Source organism: Perna viridis, chromosome 9 (genome assembly GCF_037379345.1).
Source record: "Perna viridis isolate PV_CMFRI_1.1 ecotype Kerala chromosome 9, ASM3737934v1, whole genome shotgun sequence".
Lineage (NCBI taxonomy): Eukaryota > Metazoa > Mollusca > Bivalvia > Mytilida > Mytilidae > Perna > Perna viridis.
The window spans coordinates 43,621,950-43,642,708 of NC_142453.1; the positions used below are offsets into that span (position 1 = coordinate 43,621,950).

Here is a 20,759-nt window from a genome sequence, read left to right on the forward strand (position 1 = left end):
ATCACACTACCATCATGTATGGCGGTTGAAATTAAACAGATGTACCTTTCATTACCATTGAAATATTTATATAAATTCTTGATAATTTTAAGATAAAATGCTATGTTATATTAAGTTCAAGATCAATACTATGTTGTTATGAATTATAAAGCCCATGATATATATGAATGATAATGTGAATTGTCGGAGTTGTGACTAGTGTCGAGGAGCTGCATCATTGTTGCATAATTACAATGACTGTCTGATAAAATAGATGGGCCTTGACAGTTCACTTTGCATCACAACATACTAGATTAGTTCTATATCCGAGGTAGACATACTTAATAGTTAAAAATAACTTCATGTGCTTGGAGATTCCACCATGCGCTCCAACTCCCACTCATCAATCTCATGGTGATTTGTAGGTACCTTTATGCGTCCCATTACCAAATCAATTGTCGCCAAAGAATATCCTCGGATTCCTTTTTCAGTATAAGCCTATATTTGTACCCACTGGGTCAAAAGCCAAGATTTTTGTCTCAATTGTTTGAGCGTCTAACTGTATCAGATTTACAACGGTACCCCCCCCCCAACCCCCCCCCCAAAAAAAAAAACAAAAAAAAAACAAATGCGGTAACACGGTAAAAATACGCGCCTGAAATGAGACGATATGTTGGATACATCGATAAATAAAACAATAGTACCAAACATGTCTATTTTACACCGTTTATATACCGAAATTAACATTTTAGTTCATATTGAGGTATTTTTTTCATGGGAAGGGATGGCATTTTTTACCTAACTTGACTTGCAAAACTTCAAACATTTATTACTTTATCATTTGGAAGCTAACACACTAAATTTATGTACTGTATCACACAAAAGCTTGTTTAATTTACAGTTTTCTAAAAAAAAAAAAGAAATAACGGGTATTATAGAAACTATGAAAGTCAGAAAATTAAATTCCATTTTTACGATTTAACAGTAATTATAACCCCAAAAAGAAAACGATAGCTACATGATGCTATATATATATATATATGTCAGTATACTTCGTTTTGTAGAAAGAAGTTTGAAGAATCAAATAACGTAAAAGAATGGATTTTTGCCTCATGAGGTATAAAACGTAGTCAAAAAATACAAAAATGCTTCAGTTTATATTGACGACAAAAATATTTGTTACTTAGAGGTATAAGAGTACCTGAAAATCATATTTTGGTTGATTAGTGGGGAAGCATGGGGGTTATCTCAGCCCATGTACTAAATCATATGTCTGTGCTAACGTCCTTTGGTATTTATATCAACGATGACAATATGGCTCTCCTACTATTTATTGGATACTGAATTTTCACAAGTGTCCTTACACACAAAAGTATATTACTTGGTCTGCGAAGTGCACGACTGAAACATGATCAAATTTCCTTACAACTGTACTCACGTCGATCAAGGATGGAGTTAAGCATTAAATAAGATAAAGCATACGTTACAAGTGGCGGGATTTCAAAAGACATACAAGAGTATCTTTCTTCCATTAGCCTTACCTGTTGTTGCAGTATATTTTCCTACGTGATCGTATTCACCAGTGATTTGTTTATACAAAGCATTTGCTTATCTAGTAATATGTAGAGAAAAGTCTTATTTGTGAACAAACACACTGATTCTATCAAATAAAACTGCGAGTCTAATGTTTTTATTTATTTATTTTTTTTTTTTTTGTCGCATTTGGGGAATATGATCGGCATACATATTGGAACGATTTGTGTGCCATCTTTGGCCGATTTGTTCTTACATTCCTATGAATCCAGACAAGAGCTACTACAGAAAAAAGAAGCGAGCAGCGCAGTCCTCCAATATCAGTTTCCATTAATTCAATGATGTATTATCTCTAACTAATCCTAGTTTCCAGGAGAGAACTGATACACTTTAGACTGCCTCATACCTAGGCCTTAATTTGTACATAGATAATTCAGGACATTTGAAATCGATAATTCGTGACAAACATGATGATCTTTTTCTTTCCAATTATAAGCTTACCCTTTCTTAGGTGCAACATGCCATCATCTATTAACATCATGATGCTTGATTGAATAGAATGATATTGCCCTAGTTTATTTTTACGGGACTTCTTTAATGTAGCTCGTGTCGGAAAGGTGCATTATTATTGCTAGACTATTATTCCAACGTTAACGACACCCTTCCGGGGCACCTAATAAACTCCCGGGTTTTGTGGCTGGTGTTTTGTATTTTTGTGTGACATCTTGTTTTCCTAATCTTCAGTTTTTATGCGTAATTTATTTCATTGGCTTTGCTACCTTATGTAGATCGTTTTCATTTCTTATGTTCATGTTCAGGCCGTGTGCTTGGATTATGACGTATTTGAATTATCCCACTGTTGATGCTTTAGTATTATTGCCGATATTTGAGATGTTCCATAATATATTTCATGTAAATGGGATGTCATGGGAACCAGGGTTCGAACGGTAATCAAACAGAACACAATCGATGGATAACGATTTGACCAATTAAATAGACTCAATCATCAAAGAAGGTGAAAGAACCAAAAAAACTCGCACATAATAAGTAATCAATTCAAATCCCGACTCAAAGAGTAATCTAGGGAACCAAGGTTACAGCGGTAATCAAAAGACTGTAATCAAAGGACAAAGACCAGACATGGAAAACAGACACAACAAAGAACATAAAGTAACTAAAATCATACATACAAAATAACAAAAGTAAATGAGCAACTCGGACTCCACTAAAAACTGGGAGCATGAACCAGGTAGGGTAAGCGTCCTCTGCTTTTCTAGAAACATCCGCCGAGTTGCTCATAAAAAGTCAAGTCCGGTGTAGACGAAAGAGGAAAGAAAACTATGACACGTTGAACAAATCAGTTTTCATGGTGCTGATGGATAAATCATACATTATACGTCGTTGTTAGTAAAACACGGTACACCTAGATATAAATACGGAGTGCTTGGTAGAGATTTCTCATACTTTGTAACAAACGATTACAAATCATCCTTCAACTACACCGACAACCTTTGATCGACAACATATTTGTCCAGTGTGGTGGACACGTTTTTTAACAGGCGGTCGCATGGCATTAAATGGGAACAAATTGTGCTCCGCTACTCACTGACTTTTAACTTATGTGATCAAGAAGAAGAAACATTTTTTATTTCACTTTCCGCTGTCTAGATGATGTATTGTCTTTCAACAATCCTAGTTGTGGGTTTTTTTATATATCGTATCTGTCCTAAAAATATTAATAAAGGAACATACAGGCAATATGAAATCAGCCTCAGATCTTTACCCACACTTAAAGATCGACTGAAAAGGAAAACTCATGACCAAACTATACGACTAAGGCGATGATTTTTCATTCCGTGTTGTCAACTATTATTTCATCAGAGGCACCTGCAGCACTTGCGTATGGATTTTTCATATTACAACTCAGAGTTGCTATATATATATCAAAGTGAAGTTTTTATTCCGTCCTAGACAAGATTGAAGCCATCACCACAGAAGTTTTATGGTCGTCTTTATAAACTTATGGATCGTTATTGTTTAACCATATGTAAAATAGAAACCGATTTGTTTACCGTGTCATAGTTTTCCTTTCCTCTGTCGTGAAATTTTAAGAGCAACTAGGCAGGTGTATATAGAATAGGAAAGGCGCTTACTCTACCGGTGCATCTGTTCTATACTAACAGATGATAGTGGAGTCCGGGTTGCTCATTTAATCTTGTTTCTTTGTACGTGTCAGTTTTGTTATTATATGTTTTTTTATGGTGTGTTTCTGTTTTCCATGTCTAGACGGTATCCATGGAATATATATTTTTTTCTTTATGCTCAAATCTTAGTTACTCTTTGACTTGTTAAATATTCATCTGTTTTTTAATGTTCAATATTGTTTTTGTGATATTTGGAAATGTCTAGTTGCAATGATAATGTTCTTTGAAAAGTCACGTTCAGTATCAAGAACTTATATTGTGGTGAAGTTAAATTGGTAAGGTATATAGCCAGCCTTAAGCAGCTGCGCTAGGGAGTTTACTCTTTAGTCCAATAATCTTTTATATGATGTATTTCTGTGAATAAAATTTATATCAAGATAAAAAAAAAGAGCGCTGACTATAGGACGAGACGTTCCGGGTTCGATTTGCACAGCTACCACAGGATAACTTTTCACAATAGTGTCAAAGTTTAATTACAATCAATTTTTATTGCTATATCAAGCTTTAATGATGTGCCCATATTTTTGCTCCACTGGTATTGCTTCAATCTTTAAAAGAATAATCAAAGTAGCCAAGGTTATAGTGGTAAGCAAAAGAATGTAATCCTGGGACAAAGATCATTACTTTCGATTAAGGTAGCACGTTTTAATAGTCGTGAATAATTGGTGTTTGCATGATAGAATGTGCATTTATATGTGATTTTGACTTAGGTTTTGCAAAATAAACAAGTTCGGATATTTGCTGAACATAAGGAGCTTTTGATTTTTATAATCTCTTGTTCACGTGGTTTACTGATAAATATCGTGTATTACGATAGGTTGACTGTATTAGCATTTAAATTATTTATGTCGTGTTATATAGATACCGGTTAAATTAAAAAAAAACTGTAATACAGTTATACAGCATCATAGGTATCTTATCCTGAATAACATTAACTATGGATTATAACGACACAACTGCCAACATCCTTAAGTTTGAATTCAGATCGGATTGCAATTTATTATAACCTTGATAAAGGGCATTAAAAGCGCATCAAATAAGTAAGTAGACATCTTGACTTTCTTTTCTGTTCCCTACTTTGAATTGCCGAAGAAGCCATAAATAATTATCATAATTTAGCAGAACATCACTTCCTTAAAATATAGAAAAAAATAGTCATACAAATATAACCTATTCAAATGTAAATTCGTAATGGCGGTATACATTTTTATTTGTCAATGGTTTGAAAGAAAGAAAAACAGTGGTAGGAGATTTCATCATAAACAATGTAACGTGTTTATTTGTTTTCATTTGTTGTTATAATTGTTATCATTATTATTTGTTTTCAAACGTTACACTTATGCAAAATGGTGAATTCCACACTGCCGATCAGATTAACCCGATCACTTTAATTAAATCCCACAACGGCCATTCAAAATTGATAGCTCAGCACTCCACTCGACCTTCACCTCACAAGACTAGACTAACACTCGACTTAGACACTTCCGAAATTGCATCAGTGCCATATAAATTATTGTAATGATTTTTATTTAGTGTAAAATATATAGATATATATAATATCTGATTTATCACGATGCAGTCATATAAAACCATAGTGAAAATATGAAATGGTTCGTTTAAAATGTAGTATTCAATAATACATTGAGAAAAATTATGAACAATATATTGATCTGTATATTTTGAAAGAAATCGAAACTAGATGTAAAGTTGTCTTCCATCGGGATTTTTAGAAAATCCTTTTAAATTATTTTTATATCACTCACCTTAGTTGGTAAATGCAGATCGATAAAGAGCCTCGCTTGGTAAACCCTATATTCCTAACATACTTTGTTGCACTACATTTTGTGAGAACAAACAATATTTAATATAAAGATAGGAGATGTGATTTGATTGACAATGGGACACTAATCCACCAAAAGCCAGGCAACAAGCAATCAAACTTCTAGAGATCACCACACAGTCTTCAATGATGGGCAAAATCCATACAATAAAGCTTTATTTGGTACATTTTAATCTTTTATTTGCAAACAAAATTTCCACATCGGATGGTCCCCGGTATCCTGAGAAAAATATATTGTTTTTACATTTTGACTCTATGCCTTCATTTGGTCATCTTAATTGTACAATTTAGTAGGCTGTGTTCATTTGGTTCAATGTCGTTACTTCAGTGTATTCACAACTCTGTTTAAAGAATACATCATTTGTAATTAATGGTGTGTAGTCTGTCATTGTTCCTTAATATTAATTATAATGTTTCCCGTTCTGTTTTTACTTTAAGTAGTAATAATTCATTGTCGCTGAAAGTGGACATTCGACTTCATAGTCGAGCAACTACGAGCGATGTATTGATAAGATACACAAATTTATATTGTAAAATACTGTCTACATTATGTTGATATAACTGATTAGGCCAGATATGAATAGATAACGCCGCTGGATGAATTCTCCAGTCTCTTAAATGGGAAATTACCTCTTACCTAAGAGACTGGAAATTCCCTCAGCCGCAATTTAACATTTTTACAGTATTATGTTGAGGAAATATATTGTAGATAGTATTTTACCATGTAAATTTTGTAACTTCGTATCTCAAGATTTAGATAGGTCCGTTCAGTAGGTCGTTTAAAATATTTGAAAAATTATAACGAAATTTCCAAACTAATAATCACAAGTAGAAAGAAAATATAAGATATGAAATGACGAGGTCAAGAATAAACCAGAAAAGGGAAATTAGCCACTATGTTCCTGATTTGGTACATACATTTCAAAGTGAAATGATGAGGAAACCCGATCATTGAACTTTAAATATCGGGTAAAAGGTTGGTCTTTACATATAAATTAATGAAATATGTGAAGTAGCATGTTTAAAAAAAACTTGATTTTTCTATTTTGAACCTTTTTCTCTTTGGCGGAACGGAATGGTATGTTTATACATGTTTACAATTAGAGTATGTTTTGACTGCATATCACCGTCCTCAGTTAATGTGAACATTAAGCATTTTTTATGATGTAGGAGAGAGTAATCAAGAGAACCAAGGTTATAGCGGTAATCAAAAGAATTCAATCCAAGGACAAAGACCAGACATGGGAAACAGACATACACAACAAAGAACATAAAGTAACTAAAATCAAACATACAAAGTAACAAAAGCAAACGAGCAACTCGGACTCCACAAAAAACCGAGAACATGGACCGGGTGCACTGGTAGGGTAAGCATCCTCTGCTTTTCTAGAAACACCCGCCGAGTTGATCATGAAAAGTCAAGTCCGGGGTAGACAAACGAGGAAAGGAAAACTATGACCCGTTAAATAAATCAGTTTTCATGGTGCAGATGGATACACCATATAGGAGCTTTTTTGGAAATTATATACAATAAACTGCATATGGTAAAATAACGTTTTTTATTTTGATTTTATTTTTTTATTTCTTAAGACTGTCAAAACGGTTGTGTTTTCGATATTACCCTTTTTGGATTATGCCGGATGGTGCTGTATTCAAGTACAATGGTAGATAAAGTAAATTTGATGAAATTGAGAGAAGTTCAACGAAGGAGCAGCTTCTCTATAGTGGAATTTTGTAAAACATGGACCAGGTGCACTGACAGGGTAAGCGTCCTCTGCTTTTCTAGAAACACCAGCCGAGTCAAGTCCATGGTAGACGAAAGAGGTAAGGAAATCTATGACACGTTGAACAAATCAGTAGATAGCTATAGTATATCAAGATAGTGTTAAAATAGCTTTGTTGTATTACCTCAGCCGTGTCCTTACATTGGCCTAACTAGATCTACAAGTTGACTTAAAATAATTTAGGAAAGTTTCATTGAATATATCCCTGTATTATTTCAGGATTCAGGAAACAAAATTAGAAATAATGGAAGCTGCAACCGCCATAGATGTCGAGGATGATGATCTAGTTGAAAAGATAATGTCTACAAGCAACGACAATGACACTGATTCAGTATTGAGTGAGAGTGATGTGTCATTTCATGATTGCGATGAAGATTCATGGAAGTTTTCTGATAAAGGTTTATAACTTTAATTTTTTTTTTTTTGATAAAACTCCTCGGATAATTAACTTCATTGTCCAATATTTTTTCAATGGTATCCAACTCCAAACTACCATAATATTCGATCAAAAGTTAGAAAAAAACACCTTCTCTGTAGAAATTAATTATGGTGATGTATTTTATCTTCTTACATATTTTGTCAAAATTTAAAATTGGGGGAGGGGGACGCGGACTTGCTTTTATGATATACAGATAGCTATATACTACATGTATTAGAAAACTAAAAAAAGTTTTCTTTAAAGATGTTTTGATTACATGAGTAAAACAAAGCAAAGCAAATATACATACATTTTATCTTCGTGTCAATAAAACATCTAACGCCATAATAAAAATTACTCTTTTCATTACTGAATTTCTTACGACAGTTTATCAACTCACACTAAATATACATATATAGTTTAAATGGGATATGTTTTTGTATTTTGTCCTCATGTCTGAGATTTGATAAAGTATTTGTTCTGTCTAGTAAATGGTGAACAAAAAGGAAGACAAAGTAAGCGTGTAATTTGTAATCAATTTGGCAAATGAATATGCAATCTTGATATTTTAAAGAACTTTGGGACATTGCACGTCGAATAGGATCTGACTGGCGTGATATTGGAATAACACTTGGCTATCAGATAACTACAATGCAGATGTTGGATGCTATATACGAAAAAGAACCAGTTTTTCGAAATTATCTTATGCTTGAAAAGTGGTGTCGCACTGTATCTCATCTTGAGTTAAACCCTAAAGTACAATTAGCGTCTCATTTGTCAACTGCCGGAAGGGTTGATTTGGCGCAATACATTCAGGAGTATTATGCAGGTAAACCATCCTTCGGATTATATAAGGTATATTATAAAATAAGCTAAAAACTGTTGTTTGTTGTATTATAGTATCATGCCGTAAACATTTAGTTTCTGGAAAATAATTGGTTGAAAATAGTAAGATCTCTGTAAAGTTGTATTATAATACTTGTATGAAAGAGATCTTTCATGTAAACAAATTAGTATGTGTTTATAATCAACCATTGTAAACACCTTACCTACGCAGCTTAACAATGCAGTAGGTCTATAATTATGTCCTAGTGATTTGTCACCCCTTTTTGTATAGTGGCATAACTACTGATGTTTTCCTTATATCAGGAAAGCAGTCCGAGCGTAGCAATGCGTGAAACAGTATTAGCAATGGTTTACAAATGATATTTGCAGTATGTTTGTCTTGTTATATCTTCTGTATTTATTTTTGATATTAAAATATAAGATCGGGATTGACATATCAGTCGTCTTAGCTGTAACATTTGAACACATTTCAGCACTATCCACAAAAATTACTTCTTTCGACAAGTTTGAATAATCTTAAAAGTCCACTTAATTAATATAGAAATTGTTCAATTCAAACAAATTGTCAAATTATATACTTCATGTTATGAGACTTCTTTATGGAGGTTAGACTTTAAAATTGGTAACGTTTATTTGTACATAAATTGCAGTCATGGTTGATTTCTATACAAGCCACCATGACCCGGGTGTTAAATGTAAATGCTTGGAACAATCGTCAATACTATTGCAAGAGTAATCAAGGGAACCAAGGTTATAGCGGTAAATAAACGAATGCAATCCAGGGACAAAGACCAGACATGGAAAACAGACATACACAACAAAGAACATAAAGTATCTAAAATCATACATACAAAGTAACAAAAACAAATGAGCAATTCGGACTCCACTAAAAACTGGGAGCATGGGCCGGGTGCACTGGTAGAGTAAGCGTCGTCTGCTTTTCTAGAAACACCCGTCGAGTTGATCATGAAAAGTCAAGTCCGGGGTAGACAAACGAGGAAAGGAAAACTATGACCCGTTGAATAAATCAGTTTTCATGATCCACTTTCCAAATGGTACTAACTAGCAGTTTGCATAAAACTAAAATGCATTTTAATTTTGTTGTGAAATTTAAGTTTTAGTTTCGTACTAAATATTAATAGACACAGTACAAGTACATTAGTGCTTAGAGAAGCATTTTCTATGGCATCCTTCGTATGGTTAGTTTTTAAAGTCTTATCAAATGGTTTTCATGTTGCCTTTATTACATTTCATGACAAAGAAAGAATAGTTTTTAAAAATATGGTTTGATTCACCAAAAATCTTCATTTTTTTTTCAGATGCACGAACCCCAAAAAATATCTACCATCACATCAAAAATATTACATTTGACAGAGACAATATAGTCAGTAAAGGTGAGTTAGACAGACGTGTGTGTGAATGTGTTACATTTGTAAATTGTTAGCACTAAAACTATATTTGGACATTTCTAACGAAATGTTAAGGAAAAGAAATGATTCGAATGAGAGTAACAAAACACTATTTAAATAAAAGTTGCTGTACAATAAGATTGACTTATCAAAATACAAAATCTGTTTTGTATATTTAAACCATCTGTCTTGAAATATGTCAGTGTGAAATCATTACTAAAATAACTGCAGAATTTTTTTTTACCTGTAACAGACCGTAGCAACACTACCGCTTATCACCAAATTGCTTATATGTACCCGTTTTTTTGTTTTTTTTTTCTCCATTAGTTAATGTTCAAACAGTGTTATGCGTTGTTTTTTGCCATAACAAATCTTTATAAGTTTATCTTGATATGTGTGATAATACAGTTAATGCGTTTATATATGATTAATTTTCTTTTGCTTGCTGCAGAAACCATTGTTACCAACTATTTTCAATTTCTAAGTATTGGAGGGCAAAACGAAATGTCTGCTACTAAGCCATGCCTCTACACAGAACAACGTATACCAATTGAATTGGATTTAACAGGTTCGATAATATCAATATTACAAAATTCAATAATTTTAAGCAAATCATAATATGGTTTTGATGTGCTACTCGGTCTCATCCGTTATGAGGTTGTGTAAATATCTTATGTTTTCAAGTTTAATCTGCACTCTATGTTGCAATGGTTTCATTTAAGTATCATTTTGTGTAAGAATTTCAATGAGTGACACATCATTTTTCTCATTTTGATCTTTTGTGCCTCCAACATATTGAAATACATCCAGAAAACAACTATAAAGCTACTTAAATTTATCCTGAAGCATGGGTGACGTAGACATTTTTGACTGATTATGTAAGAAAAAATTCGGGAAATTTTTCCCACCATTTTTCTGAAAGTGCATTTTAACTAAATTTGATCTATTTATAAACTTTAGAAACACATTGACAGTAATTTCTTGGGTTCATGAGGTAGAAATACTTGAACAATGCAACAAAATCTATGTATTTTGTCTAAAGTGCCACACATAATACACATTTTGCCTGATTCTTAGACGGAGATCGAAGTACTAACAAAATTGAATTTTGAGACACAAAATTGACTTTTGTATCACAATTTTACTTTTGTATCACAGAATTTACTTTTGTCTAACAACATTCAATTTTTGTTTCGAAAAATGAATTTCGTCATTACATAATGAAGCCATCATAAAACAAGTATGTGTAACTTAGTTTTGTACGACAAAAAATATTTTGTTATGACGGAATTCAATTTTGTGCACACAAAATTTATTTTGATTTTAAAAAGATCAATTCCCATTCGGCGCCCCGTACGAAGGATTTTTGGTTGTTTAGAATTTCATCTATGTCAAAAGTATTACGTTTGTAAGTGGTATTACCTGGGATGTTGCTATCAATGTCCAATCCCTAATAAGACAATTGAGGTAATGCGCTTTTCAAACAAATACAATGTTGTTTGAATCTTTGTCCGCACATGACATTTTTCTCAAGTAGTGAGGAAAGGTATTCAAGTGCCTCACAATCGTTGAATACAGACTAGGGTCTTTTATTGACATATTTGATGAGCTGTGGTTCTCTGAATTTTGAACCACGAGGAACTACTTTACATAGGAGTTCATTCTCAATGATATTTAAATCATCGGTGATGTCATGACTAGAATCACGGTAATTAAAGAAAGAAGCACAGTCACATGTATGAGGGAACTCTAAGTACAAAGACACAGCCCATTCTCTTGCTAAATTAATGAAAATTATAGATAATTATAAAATTTCAGTTTCCAAAATTCTCCGCCCCCTGTGGTATTAAATTTATTTGACATCACTGATGATTTAAAAGATTAAACCAGCAATCCGAAAATTTAAAATGTAATGTCAGTCCTTATAAATCGCAATTATTAATAAAAGTTTTTTCTTAGCATTATTAAAAATTTCCTGAACTAAATCAATTTTTCAATTTTATTGTGTGAAACAGATACAATTTAGTCGTTCAACATCTAATATTGTCTAAGACAATTTTGTGAAAAGAAAAAGCCAATATGCCCATATTTCTATATGGATGTATCATATAGTATACCGTCCGTCTGTCATCCGTTAACAATTCGCACAAAAAAGTGTTTCTCTCTATTGGTGTTAGCTTCACATTGATTTTTATCAATTAATCGATTTTATTGATAACAAATAGGCTTAAAAAACTTGTGTCCATGAAACTTATAATGTTTATTTCTATAAATGTAAGCTCCTTTGATTTTTTTTTTAATTTCAGATTTTACATTTTCCGGTGATTTTTTTCAAGAAAAAAAAATGAATCCGAGTTGCTCATTTGTTTTTGTTACTTTGTATGTATGATTTCGGTTACTTTATGTTCTTTGTTATGTATGTCTGTTTTGCATGTCTGGTCTTTGTCCCTGGATTACATTCTTTAGATTACTGCTATAACCTTGGTTTCCTTGATAATTCTTTCATAAAACCTTGACTGATTTTCTCTTTTGGTCTTCAGTGTTTAAAACATATTTTCAATGTCATTTGTTTAAATATTATTTGGCACAATGTCCGATGCGACGGTCAAAATATAAACATACAAATCTTCACGTCAATTTAAAATATTACTGAATTAGACCGGGTCAATTTTGGGCAAGAAACAATGCAACCTTATCATTTGGTTAAATAAATAAATGATGGTTTAAAGTTATCATTGCCTTAACATATTTTTGTAAGTAAAAGAAAAAAGTCTAAGATCACACGATTCGGAATCACAGGACAGGATATTACCGGAAACACCCCTTTATCGTGCACCACAAAATAACTAGAATATCAAACATCAAAACCCTAGAATTCAAAATAGAATATAACTGATTGACATCTTTGTTTGTTTTGTTTCAGATGATAACATCCTCACAAAAATGAATGAAGATAAGTCGAAGCAAACAGAACAACTATTAACTAATCAACGTGAAAGCGAATTACACAAACTTGTTTTAAACCTATGTTTAGGCAAATACTTTCCTGGTAAAATATGTCTTCAGGATGTAAGGCTTGTTAAATCACCTAAATTGTTACTTTCGCTGAAGTTGATACCTTGGCAAGTACTTGATAGAATAATCATGCTGAATTACAAAGCCCGAGAGGAAGACTTGTGTATATTCTATGACAAAACAGGTGAAGATCCCGTTCTAAATTCTGATGATTCAGATGAGGACATTTTTGATGACTCTAGTTCCAAAAAGCGAATTAACCCACTTGATCTCTTTCTTGTAATATTCCTGTCATGTGACCTGCCATTGAAGCAGGAAATATTGTCGAAACTGTTTACTTGCCGTCTTGCATTTCCAGTTATGTATAGAGATCATAAAAATAGTATTATTTTGTCAAATTGGGCAATGAAGCAAATTGTTATAAGCAAACATGTTCACGAGAATACATGTTATGCTGATGCCTTAAACTGTGATGCTAAACGGGTATCATTCATACGTGTAGGAGAACCAAGTCTTTCGAAATCAAGGTTACTAAATGAAGTACTGAGTGACCAGAATCATCCTACCTTTTACAATAGGGATTGTCCTTTGGGTGCATCGCGCAGAGTTATAGCAAATGGAATAGTTGAAGGAGCTTGGTTTATGCCATCAGGTAGACCTAATGATGTTTTTAACGAAATTATAATGTTTATGAATCTTCGAGGAGATTCACTATGTCATACTGATGAGCTATATACACTCTGCGAACTCTCCGATGTTGTAGTTGCCCACGTCAAAATTGAATTTCTCCAAACAAAGAGCACTAGAGATCTATTTTTGCAGTTACACAAGAGAAACATTTTCGTAGTTTATGCCTTGGAATCAAGTGATAAACCTAATATTCAACCTAGACAAGTATTAAAGGAGTATAAAAAGTTTATGGACCAATTTAAAGAAAACATGAAGTTTCTTAACTTACAATCGACGCAATCCGGTTTACGCAGTGCATCAGATAAGACCAAGGAGTTGCGCAAGAGCATTACTGAAGCTTTGTCTTCTCGTTGTCCTTCAAGTCTCCAACAGCAATTAAAGAAAAAATCTTTCTTGACTGATGAAATCTCACCAATGTGCAAAGCAAGAGACTTAATGAATAAAATAGATAAAAAATCAGGGTTACAGAAAAAATTATCTGTTCTCCCTTTACAAGGCGAGGTGTGGCAAGATTTCTGCAGGGTGACGAAGACTTGGAATAGATCAAAGTCTAATGGGGAACGGAGACAGCTTGAGGCGGACATGGAAATATTGCGAGGAAAACAACGAATAATGTACCAAAATGGATGTCATAAATTCATTGATCTGTTCAACGAACATCTAAGAATACTAAAGGATTCCCCAGTCTTCATGAATGTCTACATATCATGGATAACATCAGAAATGAATGAAGAAAGTAGAAACATTTTGCCTCGACTAAGGAAAGTGTACAAGGACAACTGGCTGAACATGAAACGAGCGAAGGAGAGAAATGAAACAGTTGAGTACAACTACCATAGAAATTTAGTTGATGAGTCTGAAATAGAATTGGTTGCTGCATCTTTCGGAATCGAACATATAATTCGTGAATTAGGTCAGATTTATGAAGCATTGGCAAGTGCGCCACTTCTAGAATATGGATATCAAACTACTATTGATGAATATGCACGATTTGCAAGTATGCTTTTGCGTCTTGGCTACCCATTTGAGATTATGGATGGAGATACGGCAATGGTCCCATTAACTTGGGTTAAGGCAGTTTTTCGACAACTTCAAAAAGACATTGGCAACAAAAAACTTCTTGCAATATCGGTCTTGGGCATACAAAGCTCGGGTAAAAGTACATTGTTGAATACAATGTTTGGACTAAAATTTCCTGTCAGTGCCGGCCGATGTACTAGAGGAGTGTATGTGCAGCTGGTCCCGGTGAGTAAAGGTGTGCTGCCTTTTTCGTATGTGATCGTTATCGATACTGAAGGACTCCGTGCGCCCGAATTAGCTGATGAAAAATATTCCCATGACAATGAGTTGGCAACGTTTGTTCTTGGACTTGGAAATATAACAATTATCAATGTAAAAGGTGAGAACACCAGTGAGATAGAAAATGTTCTTCAAATTGCAGTACATGCTTTTTTACGGTTAAAACTTGCCAATGGTAGGTTGAAGTTACAGCAAACTTGCATTTTTGCTCATCAAAACGTGCCAGCAGAAGACGCATCGAGTGCTATGATTCATGCAAGACAAAAGATGCTTGATAAACTTGATAAAATGACAACAGAGGCCGCAAACAAAGAGGGTATCGCACACATTACATCTTTTAATCAGGTAATAGACATTGATTCACAGTCACATATGTGGTATTTTTCTGATCTTTTTTATGGAGATCCCCCAATGTCTCCAATTAATCTAGGATATAGCGAGAAAGTTGCAGAGGTGAAAAATCATATCTTGTTTGATATTGCATTAAAAGAAAAAACGTTTCTTACCATAACAGACACAGTACAACGAATCGAAGATTTATGGAATGGAATACTATCGGATGACTTCGTGTACAGCTTTCGGAATAGTTTAGAAATGAAGGCTTACTATTCATTGGAATTGAAGTATAATAAATTGACATGGGAAATTGAAAAGAAAACATTTGATCTTATACGACAGACAGCATCTGTAAAACTTGCAAGGTGTGCGGCTTTAGAGGAACTAAATAATGAAACAATGGCTCTAAAGACGACACTAAAACAGGAGATCATTGATAGTCAATTACTATGCATCGAACAATGGAACAACTTCATTGACAATTGTTCTTTGAAAGAAATAATGGAACAGTGGCGTGAAAACAGACTGATTAAACTAAACGAGTTCGTTTTGAGTTTGGAACAAAAGGCATATAAGAATGTAGAAAAGAAAGTCAGGCAAGCTAAAGCAGATCTAGTTCGAACGAAAAAACGAAAAACTCATGAACTCGAGGTAAAGAAACGTGCAAGCAGTCTAGCGGCAAAATGTAAGGAAAAGTTTCTACTAACAATTGATGTAATGAGGAAGAATTTTAATGAGATGTGGAAGGCTTTGGTTGGGGAATTAGAACATGAAGTTGACACTGAAGATAAACCAGTTAAAGATCAAATAGAAGATATTCTATATGAAACCTTTGTATCAGACAGACCGTATATATCTAAAGAATTGAAAACAGTCGTGCACAAGGAAACTCAATTAGTGGGTCATTTACCTACTATTCAAGGTACGTTTTCATGTGATCAGATAAAAGAAGGCGACATAAGTTTTCATCAAAACATTTTAACCCCCAATGCACATCAACTGTTAATTTCCCAGGCTATGGAAGTGATTCATGTGACACTTGCCAAAATTGACTCATATATTTCCAATATAATGTGTCAAGATGTTCCGTTTGAACAGACGTATGCAACAGGTGTCTTCGGAATCCTGGCTGATTCCATCGATCTACACAATAATGGATTCGGAGCACTAACAAACTTTAAGTTCACAGCCGCATTCAAAGTTAAGTTAGCCGTGCACATTTTTCATCACATAACTAATGTGTTTACCGGGTTGGACAAGCGATATCAGGCAATGCATAACACTGTTGCGCAAATGAACGATTATAGAAACTTAATATGGCAGCAGTTTACTGACACCGTAAAAAATGAAAGAGACTCGATAAAGATATCTAATATTTTACTTAGTACTGTTGAAAAACTTGTAGTAGATATAATTAATGACAGTTTACCAAATGAGGTATTGAAAATGGTTATTGATGAATGTTTTTCTACTAAGTATAGTTTTATGCTTGCAATGATGAAGGATTTGGCCGAAAAAGAGGACTTCAAGCGTTTCCATTGGTACATTACGGATGCTGAATCATTTGCCAGAGAATGGGTTACTGAATTTACTAAAAACAAACTTTTCACATCCTCAAGAAGACTAGAAAGTGGGTTCATGAGTATTATACAAACACTAATTAAGAATTATATAAAGGTAATAAACCACTCTTTAGATGTTGCGTCTTCAACAGTTGCTGCAAACCGCATCAGGCAAAATGATATTATGTCATGGACAAGAAGATTTGAGATGACATTAGGAAAGTACTTGCCAATTCCATATGACATTTTTCAAGTGTATGAATTTTCATGTATTGTCGACTACAAAGTAGTTCATTCACACTTTAAGGAACAACTTACAAATTTGGAGAAACGGCTTCGTAAAAGATTTGCTAGTTTAACAGCTGAAAACGTCGTATGGAAGGAATCTAATCCATACATATTAATTTTCAATCATCTTTGGGGATGTAACCAGACGTGTCCATTTTGTAGAGAGACATGTCATCGATCGTTAAAGTGTCACCATCGGGAAAACCATGCATGTATCCAGCATCGACCGCCAGGACTTAAAGGCGTACGTGAAGAACACACGAATTTAATGTCATGGGAAACTTGTAACTATTGTGTGTACTCTGACAATAGTTTCTATTGTGGTGTGTCTGATCGTAAATGTCAAAGTTATGGAAATTGCAATGCAAAGGGCGCTACAGGAAGTATACATTACTTTAAGGATTACAGTAAACTTACTCCTGACTGGGAAATCGAGCCATCATCATTGATGGAAAGCTCAACATACTGGATGTGGTTCACTTATACATTCCGGAAGCAGCTGGCACAAACGTTCGGTTATATTATTCCAGAAATTGTAGGGTCTTGGAAGAATATTTCCAAGAGAAAAGCGATTAATTCCTTGAAACAGCGAGGGCACTTAACCTTTACTAAGAGAACGTGTTAAACCCCGCCACATACTTTTTGTGTCTGTCCAAAGCCAGTGATTGTCGTTGAATTTATTTTAATGTTCATTGTAACTCGTTCTATGGTTTGTTTGTTTTTTGTTTTTTGTTTTTGTTTGTTTTTGTTTTTGTTTTTTTGTTTATTTTGTTTTTTTGTTTTTTGTTTGTTTGTTTTTTGTTTGTTTTTGTTTTTTTGTTGTTTTTTTTGTTGTTTTTTTTGTTTTTGTTTTTTTTTTTTTGTATAGATTAGGCCGATTTTAGTCTCGTATGAATACATCATTTATGTTGAGGCTTTTTTATGCTTGCTTTATGGTATGGTTTTTGTTAACCATATAAGACCGTGTGGTGACCTAAATAAGTTATTTTGTTCGTTGCCTGGTATTTGTTGGATGACTATCATTTGCAATCATTCTATATCACTTATTTTATATGGGTTGTGAAACATTAAACTTGGCTGCAGTTCCCAGTATAAGCGATGTACTTTTGCGATTGACATGGCCTGATAGCTAACATTTATCCAAACTAGATTTTTGGTTCTAAATTGGTGGTTAATGCACGCATGGAACTCCCTAAATCTAATATTTGGTTTATTTGTCCTCTGGATAAGTTTAAAGGTAAGAGTAAATAGTTCTGTACAGACAGGCTACTTGGTTCTTTTAAGAATTTATTTGTACGTTGCTTTGCGTTAACTGTAATGATACTAAAGTAAGAGTAACAATAGTGAATGGTGTATTAGATTTTGGCATATCTTTACAAACTTCAATGAAAACAAATCAGTTATTATTGTAGTTCTTTTACTAGATACATGCAGGGAAATGAGTCATCAAAGTTTAGAAAGGCTGTACATGAGTACAAAATGTGATACTAATGAAAAATTGATTCAAAGAACCAATGTTATAGCGGTAATCAAAAGACTGTAATCCAGGGGCAAAGACCAAACATGGAGAACAGACTTACACAACAGAATATAAAGTAACTAAACAATGTACAAATATACTGTATATAATTAAGTGCCAATTCACATAGAATTCAGACACTGCCAATGACAGAAGAGGCATGGTGCTGAAAAACCAATCGAACAATAATGCTTTTGAATCTATATTCTGCATATTTTAACGTAACATCCTTTCTGAATACGGATATATATTTGGCTGAAAACCACACTTGGAAATAGCCTGCTACGCGTGTTATTTAGTGTACACCACGTAATTGAGGTTATTTCTTCATAGACCAAAACAATCAGCGTTTTGTTATTTTTTCACGCGTAATTTTCGTGTGAATCAGATTTATTGTAAAAATAACGAATACATTTCTCAGATCCAATGTGAGAGACAATGATAAGCTTAACACTACCGTAATTCAACCTTCGTTCTTTAAAATATAAGAGTTTGGTATGAATTGTAATGAAATAATGTCAGGACGTCCGTCTGTAACATCTTTAAAAATGATAAATAACGCGATTTGTAGGAATTAATATGCTTCAGATTTAAAATCCCGATTATCTCTTATTCGTGTAGGCGAGGGTCCAGATGAGGTATTTCAACTACGGTTGATTTAAGCTGCGGGGGCATAGAAAGATGAAAGATTTTATGTTGTTAAGAAAAAAGACAAAGTTTTTCGACTTACCGCTTTTTGGTTTGATTTTTTTCTTAGGTAAACATAAAATAGAAGCCATAGTACCTCTTGTATATCCCTGCTTTGATGGTTGTCTCGTTGACATTTATTCCACACCTTTGTTTAACTGTATAATATTACATAAAGTTTAAATAATGCATTGTCATTATTATTTTCATATCAGACTCAATCGTCTACTTAGAAGTAAGATATCGGTGTCATGTATTTTTATGTACTTCGAATATCAACATTCCATATATGTTTCTAGTTTCTATATTGTGTAATGAGTCAAGTTTTTTATGATGTGGTCTTTATTGTTTAAATATGCGTCGATTAAGAATATTCCATTTGAAAATAAACTCAGTGAAAAGTAATTCATTTTTTATGGAAGTTTATAATGTGTTTCTTCGTATGGCAGATTTAATTCCAATTTTTAAAAAAAATCAGACACTACCAATGGAAGAGGAGATACAGGGTGTAGAAAAAACGTCAAATAAACGATGCGGTTTTCAGTCTACATTTGCCATAAGTTTCTGTTACTATAGTGCTTCTGTATTAAGATGTTTTGGTAGAAAACTATACATTCACCTCCCTCTTAAATCTACCAAAATGAAGAACGATTTCACTTGCAAACTGCCATTTTCAAATACAATCTAAGTGTATATAAATTTATCATGTCACAACGAACAACCAAATGACAAATTAAGACTGGTTATGTGGTCTGTATCTGTTTCTCAATTAGAGATAAAGTGAATTCGTTTGGTTTTCGATATGCATGTATCACTTTCTGTATAATATTTACAAAGACTGCTATGCCTGTTTTTCATTTGCTTGTACAGGTCTATATATTTTGGAACTAATTATAATTTTGATGTTTAAGAAGTTAACTGAATAAAATACCTAAGACATTATTATTCATTGTTTCATTTTTCCCTTCCTACCAGAATTTGATGTAACTTAATTACAGACTGGGATTTCTTTTATAAATACTTGATGACAATCCGTATCGTTCATCGTATTCTAAGGTAACGACCCGTAAAATCCTGAATTTAGTGAAAGTTAAACATTGATATATCATTGAAAATACGGAAAATCCGTAAACACCTCAGAAATTGTAGCTTAAAAATATCATTTTCATATATTTAGTCTTTTCAAATAATGAAACCTGTTTGCTGATGTCTAATTCAGTCAGATTTAGATTTACCCAATAAAAGTTAATTTAAATTAGCAAATCTAGTTTCGAACTCAATAAATACAACTTGATACAACCACTAGTTGACCCCTGAAGAAATGGGAAGAGTATGGTTACAATACAGAGG

General features: G+C 33.3%; 1 protein-coding gene across 1 annotated transcript; it reads left to right on the plus strand.

Annotated features, from left to right (window-relative positions):
- The first annotated feature begins 4,524 nt into the window (after positions 1-4,524).
- On the plus strand, positions 4,525-20,351 carry LOC148608636 (interferon-induced very large GTPase 1-like). The gene is made up of 6 exons (XM_088544790.1): positions 4,525-4,756; positions 7,560-7,738; positions 8,333-8,587; positions 9,924-9,998; positions 10,465-10,581; positions 12,937-20,351. Exons 2-6 carry the CDS (start codon positions 7,585-7,587, stop codon positions 17,826-17,828), a joined length of 5,493 nt encoding a protein of 1,830 aa, XP_088400916.1. The 5' UTR covers positions 4,525-4,756; positions 7,560-7,584; the 3' UTR covers positions 17,829-20,351.
- Positions 20,352-20,759: the final 408 nt, after the last annotated feature.

Excerpts from the sequence above, each read along its gene's own strand:
- LOC148608636 (XM_088544790.1), top strand. The coding sequence starts at position 7,585 with ATGGAAGCTGCAACCGCCATAGATGTCGAGGATGATGATCTAGTTGAA. Across the intron at positions 7,739-8,332 it reads ATGGAAGTTTTCTGATAAAG|AACTTTGGGACATTGCACGT; the intron begins GTTTATAACTTT and ends GATATTTTAAAG. Across the intron at positions 9,999-10,464 it reads AGACAATATAGTCAGTAAAG|AAACCATTGTTACCAACTAT; the intron begins GTGAGTTAGACA and ends TGCTTGCTGCAG.